The 23409-nt window shown below is 35.7% G+C and overlaps 1 protein-coding gene and 1 long non-coding RNA gene across 2 annotated transcripts; one reads left to right on the top strand and one right to left on the bottom strand.

The window, feature by feature from the left end:
- Positions 1 to 5252: 5252 nt before the first annotated feature.
- On the top strand, positions 5253 to 7373 carry LOC127978940 (uncharacterized). The gene is made up of 4 exons (XR_008158676.1): positions 5253 to 5306; positions 5588 to 5614; positions 6024 to 6107; positions 6701 to 7373. It is a non-coding gene; the product is annotated as an uncharacterized LOC127978940 (long non-coding RNA).
- Positions 7374 to 8484: 1111 nt separating this feature from the next.
- Positions 8485 to 22410, bottom strand: LOC127978934 (E3 ubiquitin-protein ligase TRIM39-like). Its single transcript, XM_052583953.1, has 8 exons — positions 22261 to 22410; positions 21271 to 21360; positions 20985 to 21145; positions 20778 to 20873; positions 13592 to 13825; positions 11830 to 11977; positions 11213 to 11239; positions 8485 to 10818 (listed from the first exon to the last, which is right to left on the bottom strand). Exons 2-8 carry the CDS (start codon positions 21335 to 21337, stop codon positions 10307 to 10309), a joined length of 1245 nt encoding a protein of 414 aa, XP_052439913.1. The 5' UTR covers positions 21338 to 21360; positions 22261 to 22410; the 3' UTR covers positions 8485 to 10306.
- Between the last annotated feature and the right edge of the window lie 999 nt (positions 22411 to 23409).

The raw sequence follows: 23409 nt of genomic DNA, 5'->3' as shown, positions 1-23409 counted from the left end.
TGCCGACAGCCCACCCACTTTGGAGCACGTCAGGACACCCACTTTCACCTTGATTGGCACTGAAGGGCACGGAGAGCACACTTCACCAGGCACCCTACACTTATCAATAAATCCACCCTCCGGGGCATTTAATTCACGCACCTTTTGTCGAGTGATTCTTCACCCCGTGACAGTGGTGGAGAATGCGGGCAGAACAGTGAAGAATCACCGCCCCAACGCTATATATCTATTTATTTATTTTATTTTTTTTCCCCCTGTTTCTTTCACCAGCACCACGGAAGGTGCGTGTCCCCGCAATGGAGGACGTCTTACAACGCCTTGCCGAAGTAGGCATCCGCCAGCAGTAAATAGCAAAATGCCTCGCCACTCACCTGGGCAGGACAGAGGATGAGCTCGCCGCCGTCGGGTGGCTGCAGCCCAGCGCGTTCCGCTACCTGAGCCTCGAGCACAAGCCACCCGTCTGTTACCTAAGATGACGGCCGATGACGATGTGGAAGCCTTCCTTCAGGTCTTTGAAAACACTGCCCACCGAGAGCTGCATCCTTCACCAACGAGTGCCGGCGGGAGCCCCCGAAGCAGAGGTGAAGGTGGATGGAAGACTGTTCTCAGGCATTGCGGTCACCCTCATCCAGTCGGGCCATGCGCCCCTCGAAGCGGCCAGAAAAACTTCCTACCAATTACTTGTGTGCATGGAGACACTCGCCAAGTACCGGCCCGTGAGATGGTCAGCACACTTCACCAGGCACCCTATACTTATCAATAAATCCACCTTATGGGGCATTTAATTCACACACCTCTTGTCGAGTGATTCTTCACCCCGTGACTATAGCTATATTTGTGTGCACATATGCGTTATATGTAAGTTTTCTGGTATATCAGCAATATTTACGTGTATTTATAAAAAATAATTCTAATAAAGGTTTTTGTCCCTCAAAATATTGTCTAACCCAATATATCCAAACAGTAGCCCTTTAAATGAAGTTGGAAAAAGTAAATTACATATTTACCACTCAAAATTTCTACAAAAAATAACTGGAGAAGGTGAGTGAGAGCCACCGCTTTGTTAATTGTCTGTTTCTACTTATTTTATCTTTCTTATCCTAGATAAACGGTTCATTTAAATCCGTTAGTTGTCAACTCCAAAATACCTGCAATCAGATCATTCGAGTAACCCTAGAGTGCAGTCTGGACGATGGGGTGTCGCCCCGCCCATATTTGTTTTCCCCGCCTTTGACATTTTGCTCCGAGCCAGCAGGTGGCAGTTTGCGTTGAAACAAACAAAACTGTGGCAACTGCAGCAGAGTAATAACGCTATTCCACGTTGACTGCATGAGGTGAGTAAAAGTGGTTGTGTAAATATCTTTATAATATTAAATGCCATTTTCGATCATTTATTTATCCATGGTACGTTCAATTTGAATAATTATTGTTAATAATTGTTAGAAATTGCTCATTTTATTGTTCTTTGTGGATTGTAACGGTACACTCTGTACATGGCTTTAGTTCTTCGGTTTGATTTTACAGAGGTATGCCATTACACTGTCAAGTTATTTGAATAGACATGCATGATTATTGTGTTTATTATTATTTTTCAGGATGACATGATCAGGAGGTGGTGGTGTTCTGTTCTCCTGGACAGCTTCACTCCGCAGATGTATGTAGCTGTTTGAATGTTGCTACATGAAACATTACTCTGTACTATATCTAGCAATATACCTACCTCTTGACATTTGTTCTTTTAGAGCTCAACCACTGAGGGGAGGAACTTCACCATTCAAAAGACAATGTCTTCAGGCAGAGTCCAGCAAAGCAGGTTATTTGTGCACATACAGGACATTCATTAAGAACTAATAATTACATGTGTGTACATGCAGAGGTATTTTAGTTATTACAGCTACATAGTTGTTCAGATATGAAATTGGGATTATGTACAATTACTATATTGGTCAGCACCGTGGATTATTTCATATATAGCTATCAGTTAACATCAGCATCAAAGACATTTAAAAACATTTCAGCTTAATTCATTTTCAGACAGCAGCGAGTGTTTGAAATAACTTCTGTTTGCGATCTAATGTGGATTTTGTTCACCATATAAGACAGAAATATTTATATTAAATGTAAAAGATCTTAATGTGGATCATGCATAAAAATATATACAAATATCTCACTGGATTATTACAATTAATGGCAAAATGAATGTGTGGAAATGTAAACTAATATATCCTACTGACACACTACAGCAAAAGATATAAATAATTGGCTTAAAACTATTTTTTTCAATGTGAAAATACTAACATGCCTAATACTTCTGGACAGTACTGTATATATTAACATTTTATTAGTGGTATTATAAAATGAGTATGCAGTTGTGACAACAATCTATAGAGTTTGTTTAAAGCAGGGTTGTCTGTAGTCAGTGTTTATATAATGTTTAATAACTTTTATATACATGTATAAATAAACCTATGTATGTTTTTTGATTCAACATCTTCCCCTGGAAATCCTCAGGGAAGTTATTTTGTCGGCGGGTGACTCTGCATATTTGACACTTTCTCAGGTTTGCAGATGGTTTAGGGATGTGCTCACTCAAGAAGTTTTTCGGAAAGCGGCACACTTTGCCTGGCTAGACAGTAAGATTTCCCCCTGTTTAATGCTCATTCTTCAATTGAATTTCGTAGTACGAGGCTGTTAAACTTTTTTTTTTTTTTTAATTATCTTTCCTGTATTTTGTCTTTACACTATAAGTTGTGGCCAACTGGAAGAATTGTCCTCCTGTCTAACGAGTTCAGACGGATGTACTGCATCAGGGAATGCTTGCAGTGCAGAGCCCTTTTCAAGTTGAACCCACCAGGGTACAGGGAAGAGGCCGGCATGGTGATCTTCTGGGCTTTTGTGTACACAGGATTTTGTTCCAAGGATGGGTTTTTTTTTTTTTTTTTTTTTTTGGCGGCATGAAACACATTTGTGTGTTAAGTTAATTGAAGGGAAATAGAGAATGAACTGAAATGAACTGGTTTTGATGTATTAATTGATGTCATTTAAAGTTAAACTTTGCAGTGTATAATGTTTTAATAAAAAAGCTATGGCAAGCTCACGTGTCACGTGCATGACAACAGGTTTCAGTCATTTACATCAGTCTACCATTCTTTAAGGTTTCTCATACTTGATGGTGACATCATTTGCTACGCATTGCTCATAATGAATTTTTAATTTAGTTGTGACAATTCGGTGCAATATTTATTTCAATTACCAATGATTTTATAAAGTGTTTAAAGGGGTGATTAAATGTATTATGTTTTTATACAGAAAAGGGTAACTAAAATTCAGGATTAATGAGGTTTTCAGTAGTGCAGTTCAGAAAACAATTAACAGTGACGAGTGTTTTTGGGCACGTGCTTTAGAATCTGTATAGTTCCTTCCTTGCCAAAAGTAACCATGGATTAATTGTAGTAAAAATATTTGTTGGCATATTAATTACCATGTGCTGTAATTATAAAAACCATATTTTAGAGACTGGTGAAAATTTGTTACACACATGTGTATATATAATTTGAATATATAAATCAAGGTACTCCATGACTATATACATAACCATGCTTCGCATTATAATCAGGGTTCTAAATTAACACCCGCCAACCCGCAAAATGCGGGTTAAAATTCATTTTGGCAGGTGTTAAAACTTACTAGCCAGTTTGGCTGGTGATGCATGACATGAGGTTCTGTTCTTGGTCATTTATCCCCCTGGCAGCACTTCCTACATTTCCCACGAACACTGTGCTGTAATGCTACGTGATGACGTTTCATATGCTCATTGGCTGCACGCAGTTTGCTGTGAAACCAGCGCGAAAAAACATGGAAACGAATAGCGTCCATCAGAAAACACAAGGAAGAAGAATGAATGGAGCCAGAGCAGGGAGCATAGACTGAAAGAGGAGGGAGTTAGCTATTAAAGAAAAAAAATAAGATTAAACTAAATGTGGCGGTGGTTGGGACAGATTTCTGGGGGCGAAAAGAGGAACGAGGCAGGGGATGAGGATATTGGAGAGCCCCGCACGTCACCTGTAGGAGAAAAAAAATCAATCCGTGACGACGGTTTTGCAATCCGTCCCCTCAGTTTATAAACCGTACTCACAAATTCATAAACTGTTCCCTCGGTTTAACAAATTGTACCCACGGATTAACAAACCGTGCCCACGAATTCCCAATCCGTGCGCTCAGATTTTGTAAACCGTACCCTCGGTTTTTTAAATCTGTACCCAAGAATTCATAATCCGTGCGCACACTTTCACAATCCGTTCCCTCGGATTTGTATTTGTAAACTGACACGCATTTAGCTCCGCCCCCACCGGCAGATTCATTTCTGTTTATTAAACATTATTTTTCTTAGTATCCAATGAGTCTACGATCAGCATTCACAAATAGTCTTCTTTTTAGCGTTTATTTTAATAGTGATTATTATATTAATCACCAATAGACGGTTTCATCGGGCGCACGCGCCTGGACCTAAGTTAACTTCCGGTCTGTGTTGTGTATATCGGTCTGGCTGCGGTGCCATCTACAAACGCAGTTAAAGCCAAGGTGATGAGTAGACTGAAGTTGGGCTTAGGTGGTTGTGCTGCGGGATGTGTTTCCCATACATTTATTTATTTTTGGAGACTCGCCACAATTTTAAAACTGATCGATTTTCAAAAAGGCTTCGTTAAATAAACATGAGTAACGTAACGTTACGTAACGTACTGCACGTTTAATAATAATAATTCCTTACATTTATGTTGAAATATCAAAACAAGGCACGGGTGTTTTTATATCGCTGTATTTCTGAAAGAAGACGTGCATGTTATATGCGTGATAAAGCAGCGTGTGAGCGTACCAGCTCTGCTTTGTTTACAGCTGTTACTGGGGAAACCTCTATTTCTCGCGGTTTATGTCTATGCTTTAAAACATCTCCTGCTGGCAAATAATGAATTAGCATTTTCATTAAGTCCGCCTGATCCACACAGAAAACACATTTTGTTTGTTATCAAAAAATGTCTACTCTAGAGGGACTTGGCTGTTGTTATGAGATAGGTATAAACGGAGGTCGGAGCCAGCTCCAAATGGGCGGGTCAGCTCCAAATGGGTGGGACCTCAGCTCCAAGTGGGCTGTACAAACCTCCAGAGCCTTTTGATTGGTTTATTTAATGTCATGGGGTTAATGCACGCTGCGAATCCCCCCCCCCCCCACCACCACCAAAAAAAAGAGAAAAAAAGACGACGTCAACTTCCCAAGGCTTTTCAGCGTCAAGAAAGAGGAGTTTGAAGGGGTAAGTTTAGACTTGTACAACGTATTACAAGTTGCGAAAAAGTGCAGTATCTTGGCGGTTGATGTTATAGTCTTGACGTAGTTAAATCATGATTACAAGCTCATTGCATTCAAGTTTGAAAATGGGAGGACATTCATGTGCAATTTTTTACCTTCAAAACTCATATTTACGATTATTCCAAGAGCACGTTAAGACAGCATTAGCAGCACAGGTAAATTACATCTTTATTTTGTCTGTTACCCTTTTGTGCTAAATATTTCTGCAATACATTTACGCTGCAGATTACGGACACTGAAGACTTTAAGCAGGTAGGCTATTGTTACTAACGTTACGTAAAATATGCAGACCTATGTATTATAACTGCACTGATATTTAAGCGATCAATAACTATTAATAGATTTAGTACAGTGTTCTATAATAGTTAAAACTCCTAACTGATAATGCTTGACTTTAACAAAGCTGGTCATTGTTTCAAAACAATTTTAAAATGTTATCTATTTTTACGTGTAACGTTAATCCAAATAATGTAATGCAATTGAAACATTTGGTTTAATTACCAAATTCATTTTTCAATTTAATAATCATAACAGAGTGGATATATGAGGATAACTGCAGTGTCCACTACCATGCATTACATATCAACAGGTGTAGAATTAATTTTGACATTGTAGGAAACACAAACAAACAAAAACATTATGTGTAAACTTTGTGTTACAGAAAGTTCAAGTCTGGGTGGCCAAAAGTTACATTTCAGTGATCTAGTTACCGCCTCTCTCTGCAAACCCAAAGGATCACTTTCCTGTAAACTTGTTTTTGTTCTTTCTATGCATCAAGATGTGTAATTTATTTTTTCTGAAGATTTTTGACTGATGTGTGTGTGTATGTGGGTCTTTGTGTGGATAAATTATGTTCATACTTTAAAGGTGGACATTTGCAACAGCGCTTGTCCCTAAAATTGCTCCAGGGGTATGGTCAGAGACTGTCCTAAAGGACAAATGTTGGAATGTAAATGACATTACATTCTGTGGACATCTTACATAAATGTGCATTGTACTTTAGTTAATGTTAACTTGTCAACAGTGAATTATTTTACGATGTCATTGGACTGAATGTTTAGTGACTAATGACACTTCATTCCATTAAAAATATAATCCATAGCCTTGGAGTGAAAGCAGCAGCAAAGTGTTCCAATGCTGATAAAATTCAAGCAGGTTAAAACCTCAGGTTCCTTAAATATCTGTTCTACAGGACTTTTTTGGGTTGGACAGATTTTGTTATGGTTTTGAAGTCTGATGCTCACCAGCCCTTCATTTATTTGTTCAGAAATGCAGTAGAAACATTCATATTGTAAATTGTAATAATATTTTACAATAACTCTTTTCTATTTGAGGCAGCAGCGGATCTGCCCCAATCATCATTAACGGGACCACAGTGGAGAGAGTGAGCAGCTTCAAATACCTTCAAATGCCCTGCAAAGAGTAGCTGAGCACATGTCCAGAACATCTCTCCCCTCTCTGCAAGACATCCAAACCAGGAGATGTAAATCTAGGGCTGTTAAGATCCTTAAAGACCCCACCAACCCATCTGCTACAGTCAGGCAGACGCTTCTGCAGTCTGATGGCAAAGACGGAGAGGCTCAGGAGGAGTTTCTTCCCTCATGTTATCAGACTACTAAACATGGACATTAAACACACTGCACTTTATAGACTGGTTGTTCAGGGCTACCCAATAACTCTCTGCACACTGCGCTTTTTTGACAACCTAACTAGGTATTTCATCCTCACTGCACATTGTGTACATCTCTGCACATTATCTGTGTAGCAGTTTCTGTGTAGCACCTCTACAAATCATCTGTGTAGTAATACAGTATATTGTGAATATTTCATTATTTGTATTTAATTATCTCCAAAAAAAAAAAAAAACGTATTTTTTTTCCTGTTGTTTCATTATTTGTATTTAATTTTCTCTTATTTATTTTTTTTGCACGGTCTAAAAAGAGTATGCCAGACCTACATTTCACTGCTTTTTGCATGTCATATAACAAATAAAACTTGAATTTTTAATGGTTTGGAGCGTTACCTGTGATTGAGTTGGTGATAAAAAGGAGATGGGGAAATGAGTGTCTTAAATTGGACTTTGGTACCAATAATATTTTCCTCTTAAGTCTTGGAATGTTTTTTTATTATTATTATTAACTCTTGTATTACTATTTAGATTTGTTTTCTTTTTTTAAATTAAATGTTTATTTGTAAAATGTACTTCCAGGTGTGGCCTTTTGTAATGTTGTTTCACCTAGAGCCAAGGGGGTTGTAACAATCTAAACAATATAATTCTCCCTCAGATTTCAAACTTGCATTAAAGAAAAACATTCACATACAGTAAACATTTTATTGCTCTAAATTACTCATTCATTTTCTTGATACTGATATAATTATAAAATTAATATAATTTAATATACTTGTATGTTTGCAGTTGTCACAAAATTATATAACCCCTTGTTAATAAAATTTAAACTACAATGAAGAACAATAAATCTGTTTTTCATTAGTATCGCTTCTTTATGCCATCCTCATTCGCGCGCACCCCGGCAAAGACGCAATGTGAAATTTCCGCTTAAACCCCGCCCATTTGTAAAATCCCGCCCACTAGCGGCAAAAGTCCCTCCCACTTGGAGCTCTCCGTGAAGTCCAGCCCACTTGCGGCAAAAGCTCCTCCCACTTGGAGGTCTCCGGGCTGCAGCGATACCTACTTGGTTGTTATTGATTCTATTTGGAGTCTACCGGAAGTTAAGTTAGGTCAACAAAAGCGCTCACGCGCATTAACGTTTGTTTATGTTGATGCCGTTGAAACCGTCTATAGGATAAGACACAGCCGCACTGTTTTATGACCAAAAAAAAAAAAAAAACGCTAAAAAGAAAATAAGGGTAAAAAGCAATACAAAACAAATAATATGCCGGTTATGTTTTCATTCCTTTTCTCTCTAACTGAATGCAATGTTATTTTCGGCCTCATTATTTATTAATAACATTAACAGTGAAACATGCATCTAACTCAGGCAGGTGGGGTGGATGGAGCTTAGTATAATAAAATCAGAAAAATAAGTCTTCATGCATGTTAAGAAAGAATTGTAGACAAGCATTTACAAAACTGTCAAAGTTTATTTAAAAATAAAGCAATTCATGAATTAAAATGATACAAATTAAAATGATAAAAATAACTTTATTTTTATTTTTATCATTATTATATATTATTATACAGGTTATGCATAAGAATCTTTTATCCAAAACAATTTACAACAGGAACAGGAAAAAACTGGAAAAATTTACTCCAGAGTTAGTCACAATGCCAGGTTTATTTTACAATAATAATCAGTTGCTATTATAAGATTATTCCTTTATTATTATTAAACCTATTCCACATAATAATAGTCAATAAAACTGTATGTTAACAGGAGCTTGCTGCATGAATCCGTGAGTAGCCTACGGTTCACAGATCCGTGGGAACGTTTTGCGAAAGTGTGCGCACGGATTATGAATTTGTGGGTACGGATTCAAAAACCAGGGGTACAGTTTACAAAAACTGAGCGCACGGATTGGAAATTCGTGGGCACAATTTGTTAAACCAAGGTAACAGTTTATGAATTCGTGAGTACGGTTTATAAACTGATGTTTTTCATGCCAACAATGTTAATAAAATGATCAAATGCATTTAGAGGCACTCATAATTTGTTATTTTTACCGGAAAAAAAAAATGGCTAGTGGAAATTCTGATTGGCTGGTAACTTTAGAAAGTTACTAGCCACATTGGCTGGTGATAATTTAGAACCCTGATTATAATGCTGTGTCATTTTCAAACCAGCAAGTAATGCCTAGGTAGCGTCTACAGCCATTGAGGGAGTGGACCATTTATTTCTATTCTGTTCGTCGTAATCCAAAACTCTTTGTATTTATACGGGGTGTTGTGGAAACGCAACAATAAATGCAAAAACACAACATTTATATTCGCTTTTTAATTTATATAAAAAGTTTATTCATCTGAGTGTCTACTTCCGCTTTCCAATCCTGCTCACAGCGTCATAATTCTCTATACCAATAAGCTGTAAAATCGTCACTCATCTGTACACCAATAAGCTTATCTTAATCATAAACCAATTACCGCTGAGGTGGGCGGGGCGACACGTGTCGCTCCACCCCAACGTGTCGCCCCACCCCATCGTCCAGACTGCACTCTGGGCTGATCATTCTAATTCGTAAACGAGTCGTTTGGTGCGATTTGCAAACTGATTTAAAAGGTTAATTGAAAAGACCCAGTTCGTTCATGAATCAGAAACCGCTTCTGCTTGTCAGAGCACATGATATATTACAGTACTATAAGGAGAAACAATATGAAATGCAGTGAAGTAAAAAGTATAATCTTATAGTTTGGAATGTAGTGAAGTAAATTACTCAAATTAAAACTACTCCAGTAAAATACAGATACTTGGGTTCATGTGTATCAGTTTGTATTGAGCCTGATGTTTCTATCAGATTAATCTCAGTGTTTATATATAACCTATAGTGAACCAAAAAATAAACGCATAACACACGTCAGGATTATTTACCATGACTCTCAAAGTCAGTGGGCACATCATTGGATTTGACACTTCAAACAAAAACTGTGATTTGGTATTTTTTTGGTACCTTGAAGTACTGTGGTATATACCACAAATATGGAAATCAAAGTTTTATAATATATTAAGGTATTTTTATCTAATCTCAGACGAAAGGCCCTACCACTATCACAGAACATTTTGTGCAATAAAATAATTTATTGAATATTCGAAAGTAAGCAATATTTGTACGTAAAAATATAAAAGATTATAGCGCTACTATTCAAAGGATTAACTGTTCATATATGTTGTTTTTAAAGCACACCAGACCCATTAACATGCATAATTAATACATTTTGATTTTTAATTATAAAAAAATATTTATCCAGTATTTTATACAAGTGGTGGAAATTTATTTATTGTAACTGACTGATGTGATGATCAGTGGGCCTGAGTTCTGACCTCCATTATTGAAGCCTGGGTTAAAATATGGATAGAGTTTGTCAGTGAATGCCTGATGAGTGAAAGAGTGGATGAGAGAGCCGGACTCCACATCATGAAAGGAGACCAGACCTTCCTCATAATTCACAAACACACCGATCCGCTGCGTTGTGTCACTCAGACACCGGGAGATGGAGGGGTCCACAGTCCAGTATCCATCCCCAGGATTCAGTGTGATCTTTCCCTTCCTGTAAACAGATTCTCTGGCCACTCCTAAAGTCCAGTCAGTCTTTCCTTTCACCTGCACCTCAAAATAAAACTTCCCTGAGGAGAATCCCTCCTTTCCCAGGACACAAGGACATGTATCAAATCTCTCTGGGTTGTCTGCTAGTTTCTGCTCAGTGTTTCCATGTCTCACTTGTTTTCCATCATCAGACAGGATGAGGTTTGGATGAGCTGTGTCAGGATCCAGAGTCACATCCACTGAGAAAACAGAGAATATGAATCACCACCTTAAAATAGATATTTTGTAATGACTGATCTATTGATTGATTGATTAATTGTTTATAATTTAATGTCAACTACCACAGCTATATTCATGGTGAGGAAAAGAGCAAAGAGAAATATAAAACAACAAAATAAAAAAGGTAATTTAATAATAATTCAAGCCAAATCTGGTTTCACTTCATAAAAAAAAAAAAAAAAAAATTCATAAGAATAAACAAATGTAGACAATACAGTCACAGTGATTATCAAAACTGAAAAAACGTTTTGATGTTTTGTGATGTCGTTTTAATAGTTAGTTATGTTTTAATGAAAGTGCAGTGATAAAGCTCTGAGTAATTGAATGTAAATGAGTGCAGACAGCACACTGTACCTGCAAACTGCTGCTTTAGCTTCACTTCTAGAAACAAGACAATAACACATTATTAGATCTTTGAGATGTTTTGTGTGTGGAATTAGACAAGCTTTGTATTTCTCTTGCATTGTTAAATCCTATTGGATATGGTTCATCCATCAAGTTTGTATGCTGACATTACCCTAGCATGGCTGTCGATCACAAAGAATTGCTGTCCTTTAGTTGGGCAGGACGTGCACCAACAATTGGTCATCTTTTGAAATGTCTCACTTTGTTGAATGGATTTCAATATTTTTTGTATAGTTGAGTTACTCTTCTGCTAATTCAGTCTTCACACTCTGCTCTTACTGATGATGTCAGATGAGTGTTGATTGGCCGGCAGGCTGTGCATATAAAATCATGAATCCTCCTACACTATAATGGCCAGTCCTTCAGTTTCACTATCAAACCGCTATAGTTTAGAAGTGTTACTGAAATGTCTGACGTGATCTGAAAACCTCTCTGCACTTGACTTAATTAACTCCTCTCTCGTTAAAAAAAATATATATATATATATATTTCTTGTGTCATAACCCATTTAAGTTTAAATAATTGTGTACAACATTGTGTATTTATCTTATCATGTATTGACACACCAGTTTCCGTGAGTTTCTCATGAAGAGTATCGTGCAGTTGAGTCAGAGTTCTGCTCAGAGGCTCCAGACTCTCATCTGCCTTCATTCTGATCTCTGGCAAGTTCCTGTCACTCCTAGTTTTTGTAAAGCTGTCCAGGGATGAGGAAATCTACAGCAGGAGAGAGGAAAAATCCTTCAGCATGGGGAGTGTTATGGTGTCTTATACGACATTAATGATAACGCTTAATAATAACTTTCATTAATAAAACATTAACAAATAATTTTTTGTGGATCATTATTTAATATATAAATATATAAACGTGAGATAATGTGTTTGTTAATAAACGTATTAAACATTATATCATGTTTTAAACAAACATTATTTCATGTAAGTGAAATGCTTATGAATGTCATTAAACTTTCAATTCCATATGATCAAGCAATTATTGAAAATCTACAAATGATTTTAACAGATAAAATGATAAAAAAAACTTGTGTTAATGCACAACACTTTAGCTGTTATTGAGGTGTGATGCGGATAAGGTTAGGGACAGGTTTGGTGGTTTGGGGAGGTTTAAGGGTTGGTTAAAGGGTTAACAGTGTACAGGAGTCAATTTGAGTATTATAAGGGAACAGTTCAGTCTGTTTTGATTACATTGTTCTGATAAATGAACAAGTATTTTGTTTAAAAAAAAATGTTTCTCCCTGTTTATGTATGATTCAAAAAATATCATGTTTAATGATTTAAAGCACAGTAGTATACTAATAAGATTTTTTTTTGAGGCAACAAAAACATTTTTTTGCACCAAAATTACAATCTGTTATGTATTTAGCAAGCATCTTAACCAGCCACCCTTTACATAAATTTTATTACATTAGTTAAAAATCACCAATGATTAGGAATCATTTATAAACATTTATAAATTATGAATAGTTTCTACTTTATATTGGCTACTGCAAAAACATGAAACAAATGATAAATAAATGAATAGTAAAGATGTGTAAATAGGGTCAGTTCAGGTCTTTTGAAACTCTTTTTGCAATTGAGATGACTGCTCATGAAGGTATTAATGATTAGAAAACACTTATAAACAGGTTGATTATTAAGAACCAACAAGCAAATTGTATTTTATATATATCTATAATTATATATAATTATATACAGCACATGTAATGTACCAAGTTTACAATAATTTACTTCCAAATTGTATTCAGAGGCAGTTCAAAATAAGAGAAAGTCAGAATAAACTAAGAGGAATTTATATGTTTAAAAAAGTAAGTGCAAGAACTAATGCTAAAATATGTGTATATCTGTCAAAGGGTTAAGTATATGGAATAACTGTGATAAGGAATTATGCAATTCACTTTGTAAATTTAAGAAAATGTATAAAAACATGGTGTTAATTATTTATATGACTCTTTATCAATAAATTGTGTAAGTAATTGTAACTTGTAAGTTATTTAGCATATTGAAGTAATGGTTGGAATGTGTATTTCTGTAATTATGTATGTTTGTAATTAAGTATGTATATTTTTGGAATTGTATTATGTAACTTTTTTTATCTTGTATTATCAAATTTAGTGACAAAGTGACGTGCATCAATTAAATATGTACAAAGGGTAGGCTTAATTTAAAAAAAGCTTCTGCTTATACCTTTTTTTGGAAATTATGTTATATATTTTTTTATTTATTTTTTGTGAAGAGTTGTCTATAAGGACCAAAATAAACAGAACTGAATTGAATTGAAATGTACTGAATTGAATCAGAGAGATGTTGACAGACCTGTAGGAGGTGGAGGTGATCTTCAGTGTGTGAGAGCTTCTCCAGCTCAGTGTTTCTCATTTTTAGATCAGTGATCTCCTTCTCCAGATCTTTAATGATCTCTTGCTCCTGTTTCTCTGCTGCTTTCTGCTGCTCCTCCATCATCTCCAGTAGTTCAGTCTGACATCTCTCAATGGAGCGGATGAGATCAGTAAAGAGCTCAACACTGGCAGCTTTCTTCTTCTCTGTTTTTCTCTATTCAATCAAATCAATCAACAAATTATTAGCCGTGTTTGCTAAGGCAAGAATTTGTGTTATTATTGTCCATACCAAAGTTTATTTAGGGGGTTTTCAAAAACCAAACTTAAACTTGATCCTGCATTGTTAACACTCAACGATTCCTCAAATCATGTGTCTTAGTGAAAACAGATGTGCTATTTCTTTAGTGAGCAGTTAATCACAGCCATGTCAATATTCAGACCAACAGCAGGACTCCTATTGTGAAGTTACTATAAATTAACTTGAATTTTAGACTTTTTGTGTCTTTTCAGTTGCCTTGTCTGTATGTGCTCCAACTGCAAAAAGTGTGTCTTCAGTGTGTCCCTGACCCCTTCCTCTAGTGTGTCCCTGACCCCTTCCTCTAGCCTCCTACAGTAGGTGGCCAGCCTATCTGGGCCTTACCGCCGCATAATTCAGTCGCATGTTGAAATCATTCGCGAAACTACCGCCAGGTGGCGCAAAGGGATGGATTGCAAAATGAATGTAATTATAAAATGAGATAGCAGTAAGTAAAACAACATTAACATTATGATATAACATTGTAACATTTTTAAAAAAAGAACATAACATTTTTTACAATTTGTTAATTTTTAAAATGTAGGATAGTCTTAGGCTTATTTTTATTAAACAGTAAATAAATATAAGGCCTATGTGTATATATATATATATATATATATATATATATATATATATATATATATATATATATATATATATATATATATATATATATATATATATATATACATAGGCCTTATATTTAAAGCTAAATGTATAGCTAAATTTAAAGCTAAATGTTTTAATTTCATTTTCATTTCGGTTCATTCTTGGTTTAAAAAAATCTTCAGGCTCCATATGCAGAGCGAATTGGGAACGGTCCAGCATTTAGCAATAATTAGTATTAACTCTGTTATTATTCTTGATTTTTCAAACTACCAACACTTTGCATTTTTGAATTATGCCTTATGTGTGACCAAAAATTAAGCATTATTTGTTTCAGCTGTTTGACCGCTGGTGCCTCGCGCACATATTCACTGGAAAAAGCAGTCATTCACCAGACATTTGGCGTGAGCACTTTGACATATTTTTTTTTTCCTTTGATACTGAAATGCACACAGCCTATTTACCTCATGAATAATAATTAAGCTTCAAATGGGCAACATCACGAATATGGAAACGTTTGGATTTCTCCTGACTGAGAGTCCAAGCTTACCTTATGCTTAGCTTTAAATTATTATTATTTATTTTTTTATTACTAAGCCTATATTATTATATACTGCAATTGTATTTATCCATTAGAATTATATATTTTTAATTATTGTTTTGTTCTGATAAATTTGTTAAATTTAAAGGATTTGTTGTAAAATATTTTCTTATAGCCATAAATATATATTTATTTTTAAGCGTGTTTAAAAAAAAAAAACATGTAGCAAACGAAAATAGGTGATTAATCCGTTAAAATGAAACGTATACATGACTCAAATATTTTTTTCCTCTGACAAACTTAATTTATTTTTAGCTGTTTAAAAAATAAAAAATAAAGAAAACATTCAGCAAATGAAAATAGGCGATTAATCAGTTAAAATTTGTTACTCTTGGTTAACAGTAATTATAATTATTTTACTTCAGAACAGAGAGCTTGGGACTAATCTAGGCTAACCAAGGTTTTTTTTTTTTTTTTTTTTCATTGCATCTGAAAATGACTTTGTTCATTACATTCACTTCACGTGCTCTGGCGCAGATCAGCCTCCCACGATGCTCAGCTGTGGACTATTTAAAAATGTTTGATATACAGCAGTGGTTCTCAACCCGCGGCCGTCACAAATTCAAATGCGGCCCGCACCACATGCTGAATTAAAAAAATAAAATAAAATAAAAACTTTATCAGTTTGTAAAATTTTATTTTTTACATCAATTAAAAAAAAATACGCTACTAATGAAATATACGCTATCTCCTAATGTTTTTATGTGATTTTTTTTTTCTTCCTATATTATTTTCAGACATGAGCAGACGTACTCGCATTAGCATTTAACATACACATACAAGCACGCACTTTGGCAGAATTCAATTCAAATAGTCATCAACAGCCTTTAGGTAAATTGCCTTTAAGGTAAAATTGCGCATCAGAATGGACACATTGGTTTTTTAAGGGAGAAAAAAAAGAAATTCAAAAAATGCCAGCGAATGAACATGTAGCTACAAACTGTGAATAGTCGCAGTATCAGTATGGAGAAGTGCTGGATTTTCATTTTTTTTGTCACGCAACTCACTTGAAGAAGTTCAGGCAAATAGAAACACAAAATAGATTTGTACTTCAATATAATGAGCTCCTAGTTTAAGAATAGCCCTAGACTCGTTTCTTTCTCTCTCTCTCTCTCTCTCTCTCTCTCTCTCTCTCTCTCTCTCTCTCTCTCTCTCTCTAACAGCATTAGCTCAGTGAAATACGTCTTCCTTCCATTAGAATGAATGTTTTCCTGCCTTGCTAAATGTTGGGCTCATGAACAATAAGTTGTATTCGCCTCAATCTGATTCAGTAAAGTCAAACCACAGACAGTGAAGCCTCGGAGACCCGTGCACTGTGAGGCGGGAACAGAGGATTCCGCTTGGTCTTAAAGCATTCCGCAAACAACCACGATCACAAATAACAATGACTTTCATAAAATAATGATGATGATTTGTTATTATCATTATGGTCTTGTGAAAATAATAATATGGGCTGCGAGAAAATTATGAATACAAAGAGTAGTGCTGCTGAGTGCAGGCATGTTTCAGCCCAGTAACACACCATTCCTCAGAGCCAAAACACAGACCGAATTCTGTTCAGCTGGAGGTTGTTGGGTTTTGGATAGTTATGTATGGCTTGTGGGGGTTGAGATAAAGGTGTGAATTGCTCTTTCATATGGACAGTGGCTTTCACTTGCTGAACCGGTTTATATAGGACTGTTGTTTTGGTTATATTCACAGTGCTGGCTCTCTCCGACATTCAAACATTACACTATTCCTTTTCATTTAAAACATTTCAAGCTTTCTGTAGATATATTTTTAATGTATGTGTGACACCACGATATTATGTTAATTAAAAAATTAAACATTCATTATCATGTAAAAATTAAAGTGATGAGATGGCGCCTCCCTGTCATTAATGCACATTAATAATTTTTGCACAAACACTTGAATATGAGTGTCGTGGTTTTCACCCGCTCCAAGAGTGCTCCATCATGAGTACAATTCATGCCAACAGCCATATAACTGCATATTCAGCAAGAATTCATGTTAAACATATTTAGCTTGATCAGAAGGTTACAATGACTGCAAGAGTCGAGCGGGATGTTAAGAGTTTGTCTGTTTCTTTTACTGATTATTTTCGGGTTAAAGCATGATTTAAACAGATTCACACTCAATCACTTTCGCAATAATGCGTTCAAACAAATGTAATCTTACAGTGCTACTACATTATCAGCATGCTATCTGATTTTGAAATCTTGAAGAAGTTAATCGATCTGCTAACATAACATTTCAAACATACTGAAATACTTTGTTCACGGAGTGAAGGCGGAGCGTGTTTCTGGTATCAGTGCACGTGGAGGGGAAGTTGTTGCTTCTCACAGACTCTGCTGCCAGTGAGAGAGACGTTTCACCTGACGAAATGAAGACGACCGTGGGAACACAAGCACAGCACATCCGCCAAAAATCAACCTGCAGCAATGCTCATTCATCGACTCGCCAAGCTTTACTTTTGTAGGTCGTATGGCAGTAAATAATTCGATAATATGACCATGCAGTCAATACAGATATTTAATAAAAGCATTAAAACAAGCAGGACTGTAAAATAAAACAATAAAAAAACGCACGCCAGATCTACACCGGACACAAGTTGAACGATCCAACAAAAGACAGCAGAAACCAGTGATGGATACACTGGACACGATCCCCATCAGTGAAATGATGCTCGTTCTATTTATGATGAAATGTTCTGACACTGTGTTCAGTCATTTTTACACTATAGTGTGATGTCATCGAGTTTAGACACACTTTTCGCTGTGGGGCACAGATGACAACTTTGGCGTCCAGTGTAGACACACAGAAAGTTTCTGCTCCATTTACAAACAAGTTCTAAAAAAAAAAAAAAAAAAAAAAAATCTAAACCAGTGGCATAACGAGATGGAAATATAAACTAAAAAATATATTAACAGGTCCTCCGTCCATGACGCTGACTCACTGCTGAGCTGCCAGTTTTAATCTGAACAGCTCTTAAAGCTGAGTGGATGGTTAGATGCATGATGGGCTAGTATTAAAAAAAAAAAAATAAATAAAAAATAAAGGTCTTTCCAGCATTTAGGTATAACAGTACTGTTTTTTTAAATCATCTTGTTGCAGTTATAAATTTGACTGCTAGATGAATGATAAAGAACTATATTAAAACTTGTTTTGTAAAATTTCTTCGTCATTTGAATGTTGATTTAAAAATCGGTTTAAATCATAAATCTGATTTTTTTTTCTAAAAAAAAAAAAAAGGGATTTTTTTTTAGGCCCTATGATATTACCCTACTTTAAAAGCAAGTAAAGAAGGTTCCCTTTAAAATCACTTAAGTTGTCAATTACTAAAGCTTTTTTTTACATCGTGTGAATGTTGTTGATTATAATGAGAGAACTTGAGTTTAATCATGAGGACGTTTTATTAATTCTTTAGAGTTTCAAAGATTTGATCGTGCCGGTTTAATTTTATTCGTTTATTGTTTTAGGCAAATTAGGCCTAAATAATGGGAATGAAATTATACAGTGCTTCACATTTAAACATGCAACAATTTCTTAATCAGTTTACAGACAAATGTCTTTTTCCGAAAAAGACATTTGTCAAAACAAATGTCAAAATAAAGGACAGGTAACGAATAACAAAAATGCATTTTGTTTTATTAAAGGAAAAAATATATATATTTTTAAAATATGAATTCAAATATAGGCATGACATATTAAAATATTGACATTTTGCATATTAATCCATGTAGCCTACCCCCCCTAAAATAGTCTACTACTTTTAATGCTCCGATGCAAAGTAAACCACAATTTCTTTTGAATAATATAACACATAATTAATATAATATAAATAATACTGCACACCTTTTAAATGTGTCAAATCTAAAATATGGTTTAATACCATGTCGCTTAGAAAATATAAGCACAGACTCAGGCACAGGCTTGACATTTATCCTGCTTGAATTCGTTCAAAGAAATGCACATAACTTCATAAATACCAAACTTTCATCTGTGAATTTTAAATATTAAATATATTAAATATTTAAACTATAGTGTTTTTCTTTCATTTTCCGTGACTGAAGCAGTTAAATGTAACACATCAGTGTGGCAAAACTGACGTCTATTTGCGAAAATGTGCTTTGATGCGCTTGTTTGATAACTTGTGGTTAAAGCGCCACTCAGCGGTCAAAGGCTGCAAATTCACTTTATACCGCCGCCGCCGCGGTACGTGCGGCGGTAAAAGAGCCGTTTTCGATGTCTACTTAGTGTGAATCTGACCACTTTCTCCAGGTCCCCATCATCTCAGCTGGCTGCAGTGGGTTTTCCTTAACTGCTCCCACTTACTGTTATTCACAAGAATATGAAAAAGAAATTATGTACAAAAACGTAGTCAGTATTCACCTCTAGTCAGTATTAACGTCTAATTCAAAGACGTAGTGAAAGTGAAATTTAAAGTGACGTGCCATACAGCCAAGTATGGTGACCCATACTCAGAATTTGTGCTCTGCATTTAACCCATCCGAAGTGCACACATACACAGAGCAGTGAACACACACACACACACACACACACACACACACACACACACACACACACACACACACACACACACACACACAGTGAACTCCATAAAAGCCCAGAGCACTCCATAAAAGCATAAATACGGCGCCCGGGGAGCAGTTGGGGGTTTGGTGCCTTGCTCAAGGGCACCTCAGTCCTGTTATTGAAGGTGGAGAGAGAACTGTACATGGACTCCCCCCACCCACAATTCCTGCCGGCCCGGGACTCGAACTCACAACCTTTCGATTGGGAGTCCGACTCTCTAACCATTAGGCCACGACTTCCCTTAGTCAGTAAACCTCAAGTACTGTACACCGCTGTATCAGATGAATAGATTATATTTTATGGTATTAGCAAGACCATGTTAACCCATCTCTGCTCCCCTGCTTCCTGGTTGTGTTCTGTTTAATAGCATGGATATTCTAAAACTACACATGGGTATAATGTTAGCTACTTTAGAAAATAGAAAACAAGCACATCTGTAAATCCTTTACTTACCTTTATGAAAATGTTAATTAGACCTTAATGGTAGGTGTGTGATCTTCTTAGGCACCCTATATAATAATCAAGTCACCTTGGCAAGTGTTTATGCACCTAACTGGGATAATCCAGAATTTTTCTATTAAACTTTTCTCTAAACTCTCTGATTTGAATCTTTACCAGCTGATTATGGGAGGTGACTTTAACTATGTTTAAAACCCAGGCCTTTTTGTTGATTGGACACTGATAGTCCATTCATTTTTTTTTTTTACAGTTGGGAAGCCTGAAAAATCTTGCTTTGTGTTCAAGTTGTCAGCCTTTCCCATCATGTGACTTATTATTGCAGCTTTTTACATAACTCGAGCATACCATTTTACAGATAAAAGGCAGCAACTGCAACACCACAACCACAGAACATCACAAAAAATGCTACTATCCACAATGTAATCTGGTAATCAGTAGTTTGATGTCATCTGACAAAGACACAGGCTGGTAGTCTGACTGAACAAACACTGACAAGCAGAGTGATACAAAACAGTGAAAACCCCAGTGCTGACTGTATATCAGAAGTCCTGGAGGACCAGAACTAAATGATCTATAATAAATATTTAACTTTGTATTAAATTTGCTCACTTTTCTGACTTCTGCTGAGTGTTTGATGTCTTCAATCTTCTTGACTCTGTCCTGGATCATCTGTTTGTTTGTTTTCTGTGTCTCCATCAGTTGAGTCTAGAAAAAGTACAACACACAATAATAATTGATTCCTTTATTTCACAAAATAAAAAAAGTGATTTCACATGATATGAGGCTTTTAAAAATGGTTTTGTTAGTAACATCTACCTTCTTCTTTTTACTCTCTTCTTTTATGTAAACAGTGTTGTGGTACATGTGGCTTTTCACAGCACACTCTATACACACAGTCAGCTGATCATCTCTACAGAACATCTCCAGAGGTCTCTCATGTTTCTGACATAGATTTCTCACAGGCTGATCTGAGAATGCTGGATGGAGAAATTATGACAATAATAACCTGCTCTAGTGTAAAGTCAACATGTGTAGAGCTTGAATGTAAAGTTGCTGATTTCAAGAAGATAAAGTATAAATAGTGAGGAAGTTATTGACTTACATGGACGTTCTTCTATACTTCCTCTCCTTCCTCGTCTGTACGGTGGTGTTGAGGAAGATTCTGCCATTGTTCTTCACTTATGCCTCATGCCTTTGCAAGGATTGGGAAATTAAATAAATAAATAAATAATCAGCAAACAAACTAACAAACAGATTTTTTAATTAATTAATGCTGTTTATTTAAAATGAGCAAATGGATATTTAATTTTGTTGAAATGTGATTTTTTATTTATTTATTTATTTTTGCTACAAATGTAATCCTTTTAATTGTATTTAATTGTAGTAAATACTTTGTTTTGTGGGATAAAAAAATCATTTCCAAACCAAACACCGGAAACATTTGCTTTTTATATTAAATAATTTTGTAATATATTTTTTGTAATTTCTGACAAAATGTCTTCCCACAAAATAAACTGAAGCAAGGTCAAGTTTTATTTAATCTTGTTAAGCATGTCTAATTCATGTCTCTTCATCTGTCACACCCTGAGTCACCTCTTGGGGATGAACATCTGAGAGTTGACAGACCTGTTTTAATACGCTATAGCAGGGTCAGGTTTGTTTGTGTTGAAGTAAAGGTCATATGTCCTTGATGTTTCCCTAGTGTTTAAGTCACGCTATAGTCTATAGTTGCTGTAGTTGCCATTTCAGTGCTGTAAACAACTGAAGTTGTTAAATATGTGACATGATCAAACCCTGGGGCATGTTACATAAACCCATGTTAAGAGTGTCTTAAGAACTGATATGACCAACTAGCAGTTAGCTAGGGGTAAACAATCTTACTTTTCAGTGTCATGTTAGACCAATGTACGTATCTCTGTAACTGACATGAAAAAAAAGGTTATGAGCAGTCTTAAAGATAAATAAAATGTACCAACTTAAGACTACTTTGAGCAGTTTATGCAAACAGCGCCTGGTTCTGTTCAACGTATTTCATTTCCATTATACTAGAAACCTGTTAAGGTAAATCTCTCTTATTATTTCCATCACTTACCAGTGATCATAAAATGTGTCCTCAAGGGTCTCTGAATGGCTCAATAAATATTATTTTGCTTAAGGAGGTTGATCGTGTCGATTCACACGTTCGTATTGTTGTTGACTGAGTTTCACTTTGAGTCTCTCACTAAACTACAGTGAGGTCAGAGCTCCTCCTGTATATGGACAAGTTTGACTTTGTCCCTGTCTTCGGTGAGTTGGCTTTATGTGTTTATGTTTTTATTGGGACTAATGTTTCTATCAGCCCCTGAAGAAGAGATATCAGCAGACTTATAAAAGACTGGCATAATTTATTAAGATTTAATAAATATTATTACAAATCTCATAACATACAGATGTCAGTCAGTCTCCAGACAGCAAGCAGTGTCGGTGTCACGGTTGGTAAACTGTGATCTCGGGTTTTGCGCTATGTGTGTGGAGTTGTGTATGTTTTGCGTCAGCACTGATTGTTTCATGTGGGCGTCTCTGCTAATTGTTCATTATCACCAGCTGCCACTCATTACCCTTCCCCTTATATTACCCTGTCTGGCGTTTTGTGTTTGTCAGAGTGTTGTTAGTCATTCTCAGTGTTTCTCATGTCATGTTCTGCCATTTTTGTGTTTGTGATTCTCGTCGTTGGATTGTCCTGTCTCTGGAACCCCGTCCACTCCATCTCATCCCTGGACCTAAAAAAAAAAACACCACCATTAAATGTCTATAAACTAGTGAGGAAAATGTACACTAGAGAGAAGAATTTTGCAAAAAATATGTTTAATTAAACATTTAAAATAGCATTTATGTAAATAAAACTGTTTATTGTAATTAATAATGTAACGATATAACTTATATTTTTTAAAATAATATAATCAGTTGTTACTTTTAACTTCAACAATAGGGTTATAGTTTAGTTTAGAAAAATTTAGAAAAAAAATACAATAGGCTACTTATGTTCCGTATCAGTTACAAATTATCATTACTTACCTATAAGGCCCTAAATGGTTTAGCTCCAGCGTACCTAACTAGCCTTCTACCACACTACAACCCATCACGCTCCCTAAGGTCACAAAACGCTGGACTTTTGGTCGTTCCTAGGATAGCAAAGTCCACTAAAGGAGGTAGAGCTTTTTCACATTTGGCTCCCAAACTCTGGAATAGCCTTCCTGATAAT

This window comes from Carassius gibelio, chromosome B19 (assembly GCF_023724105.1).
Source record: "Carassius gibelio isolate Cgi1373 ecotype wild population from Czech Republic chromosome B19, carGib1.2-hapl.c, whole genome shotgun sequence".
NCBI classification, from domain to species: domain Eukaryota; kingdom Metazoa; phylum Chordata; class Actinopteri; order Cypriniformes; family Cyprinidae; genus Carassius; species Carassius gibelio.
The sequence above is the reverse complement of the archived record's forward strand: the minus strand, read 5'-3'. Positions and strand labels throughout refer to the sequence as shown.

What these genes read in the sequence shown, in the direction of transcription:
- LOC127978934 (XM_052583953.1), bottom strand. Translation starts at nt 21,337, where the DNA reads ATGGCAGAATCTTCCTCAACACCACCGTACAGACGAGGAAGGAGAGGA. An exon ending in AAGAGAGTAAAAAGAAGAAG is followed by an intron (nt 20,874 to 20,984) that starts GTAGATGTTACT and finishes TACTTTTTCTAG; the next exon opens with ACTCAACTGATGGAGACACA. An exon ending in GCTAAAGCAGCAGTTTGCAG is followed by an intron (nt 10,819 to 11,212) that starts GTACAGTGTGCT and finishes CTGTTTTCTCAG; the next exon opens with TGGATGTGACTCTGGATCCT.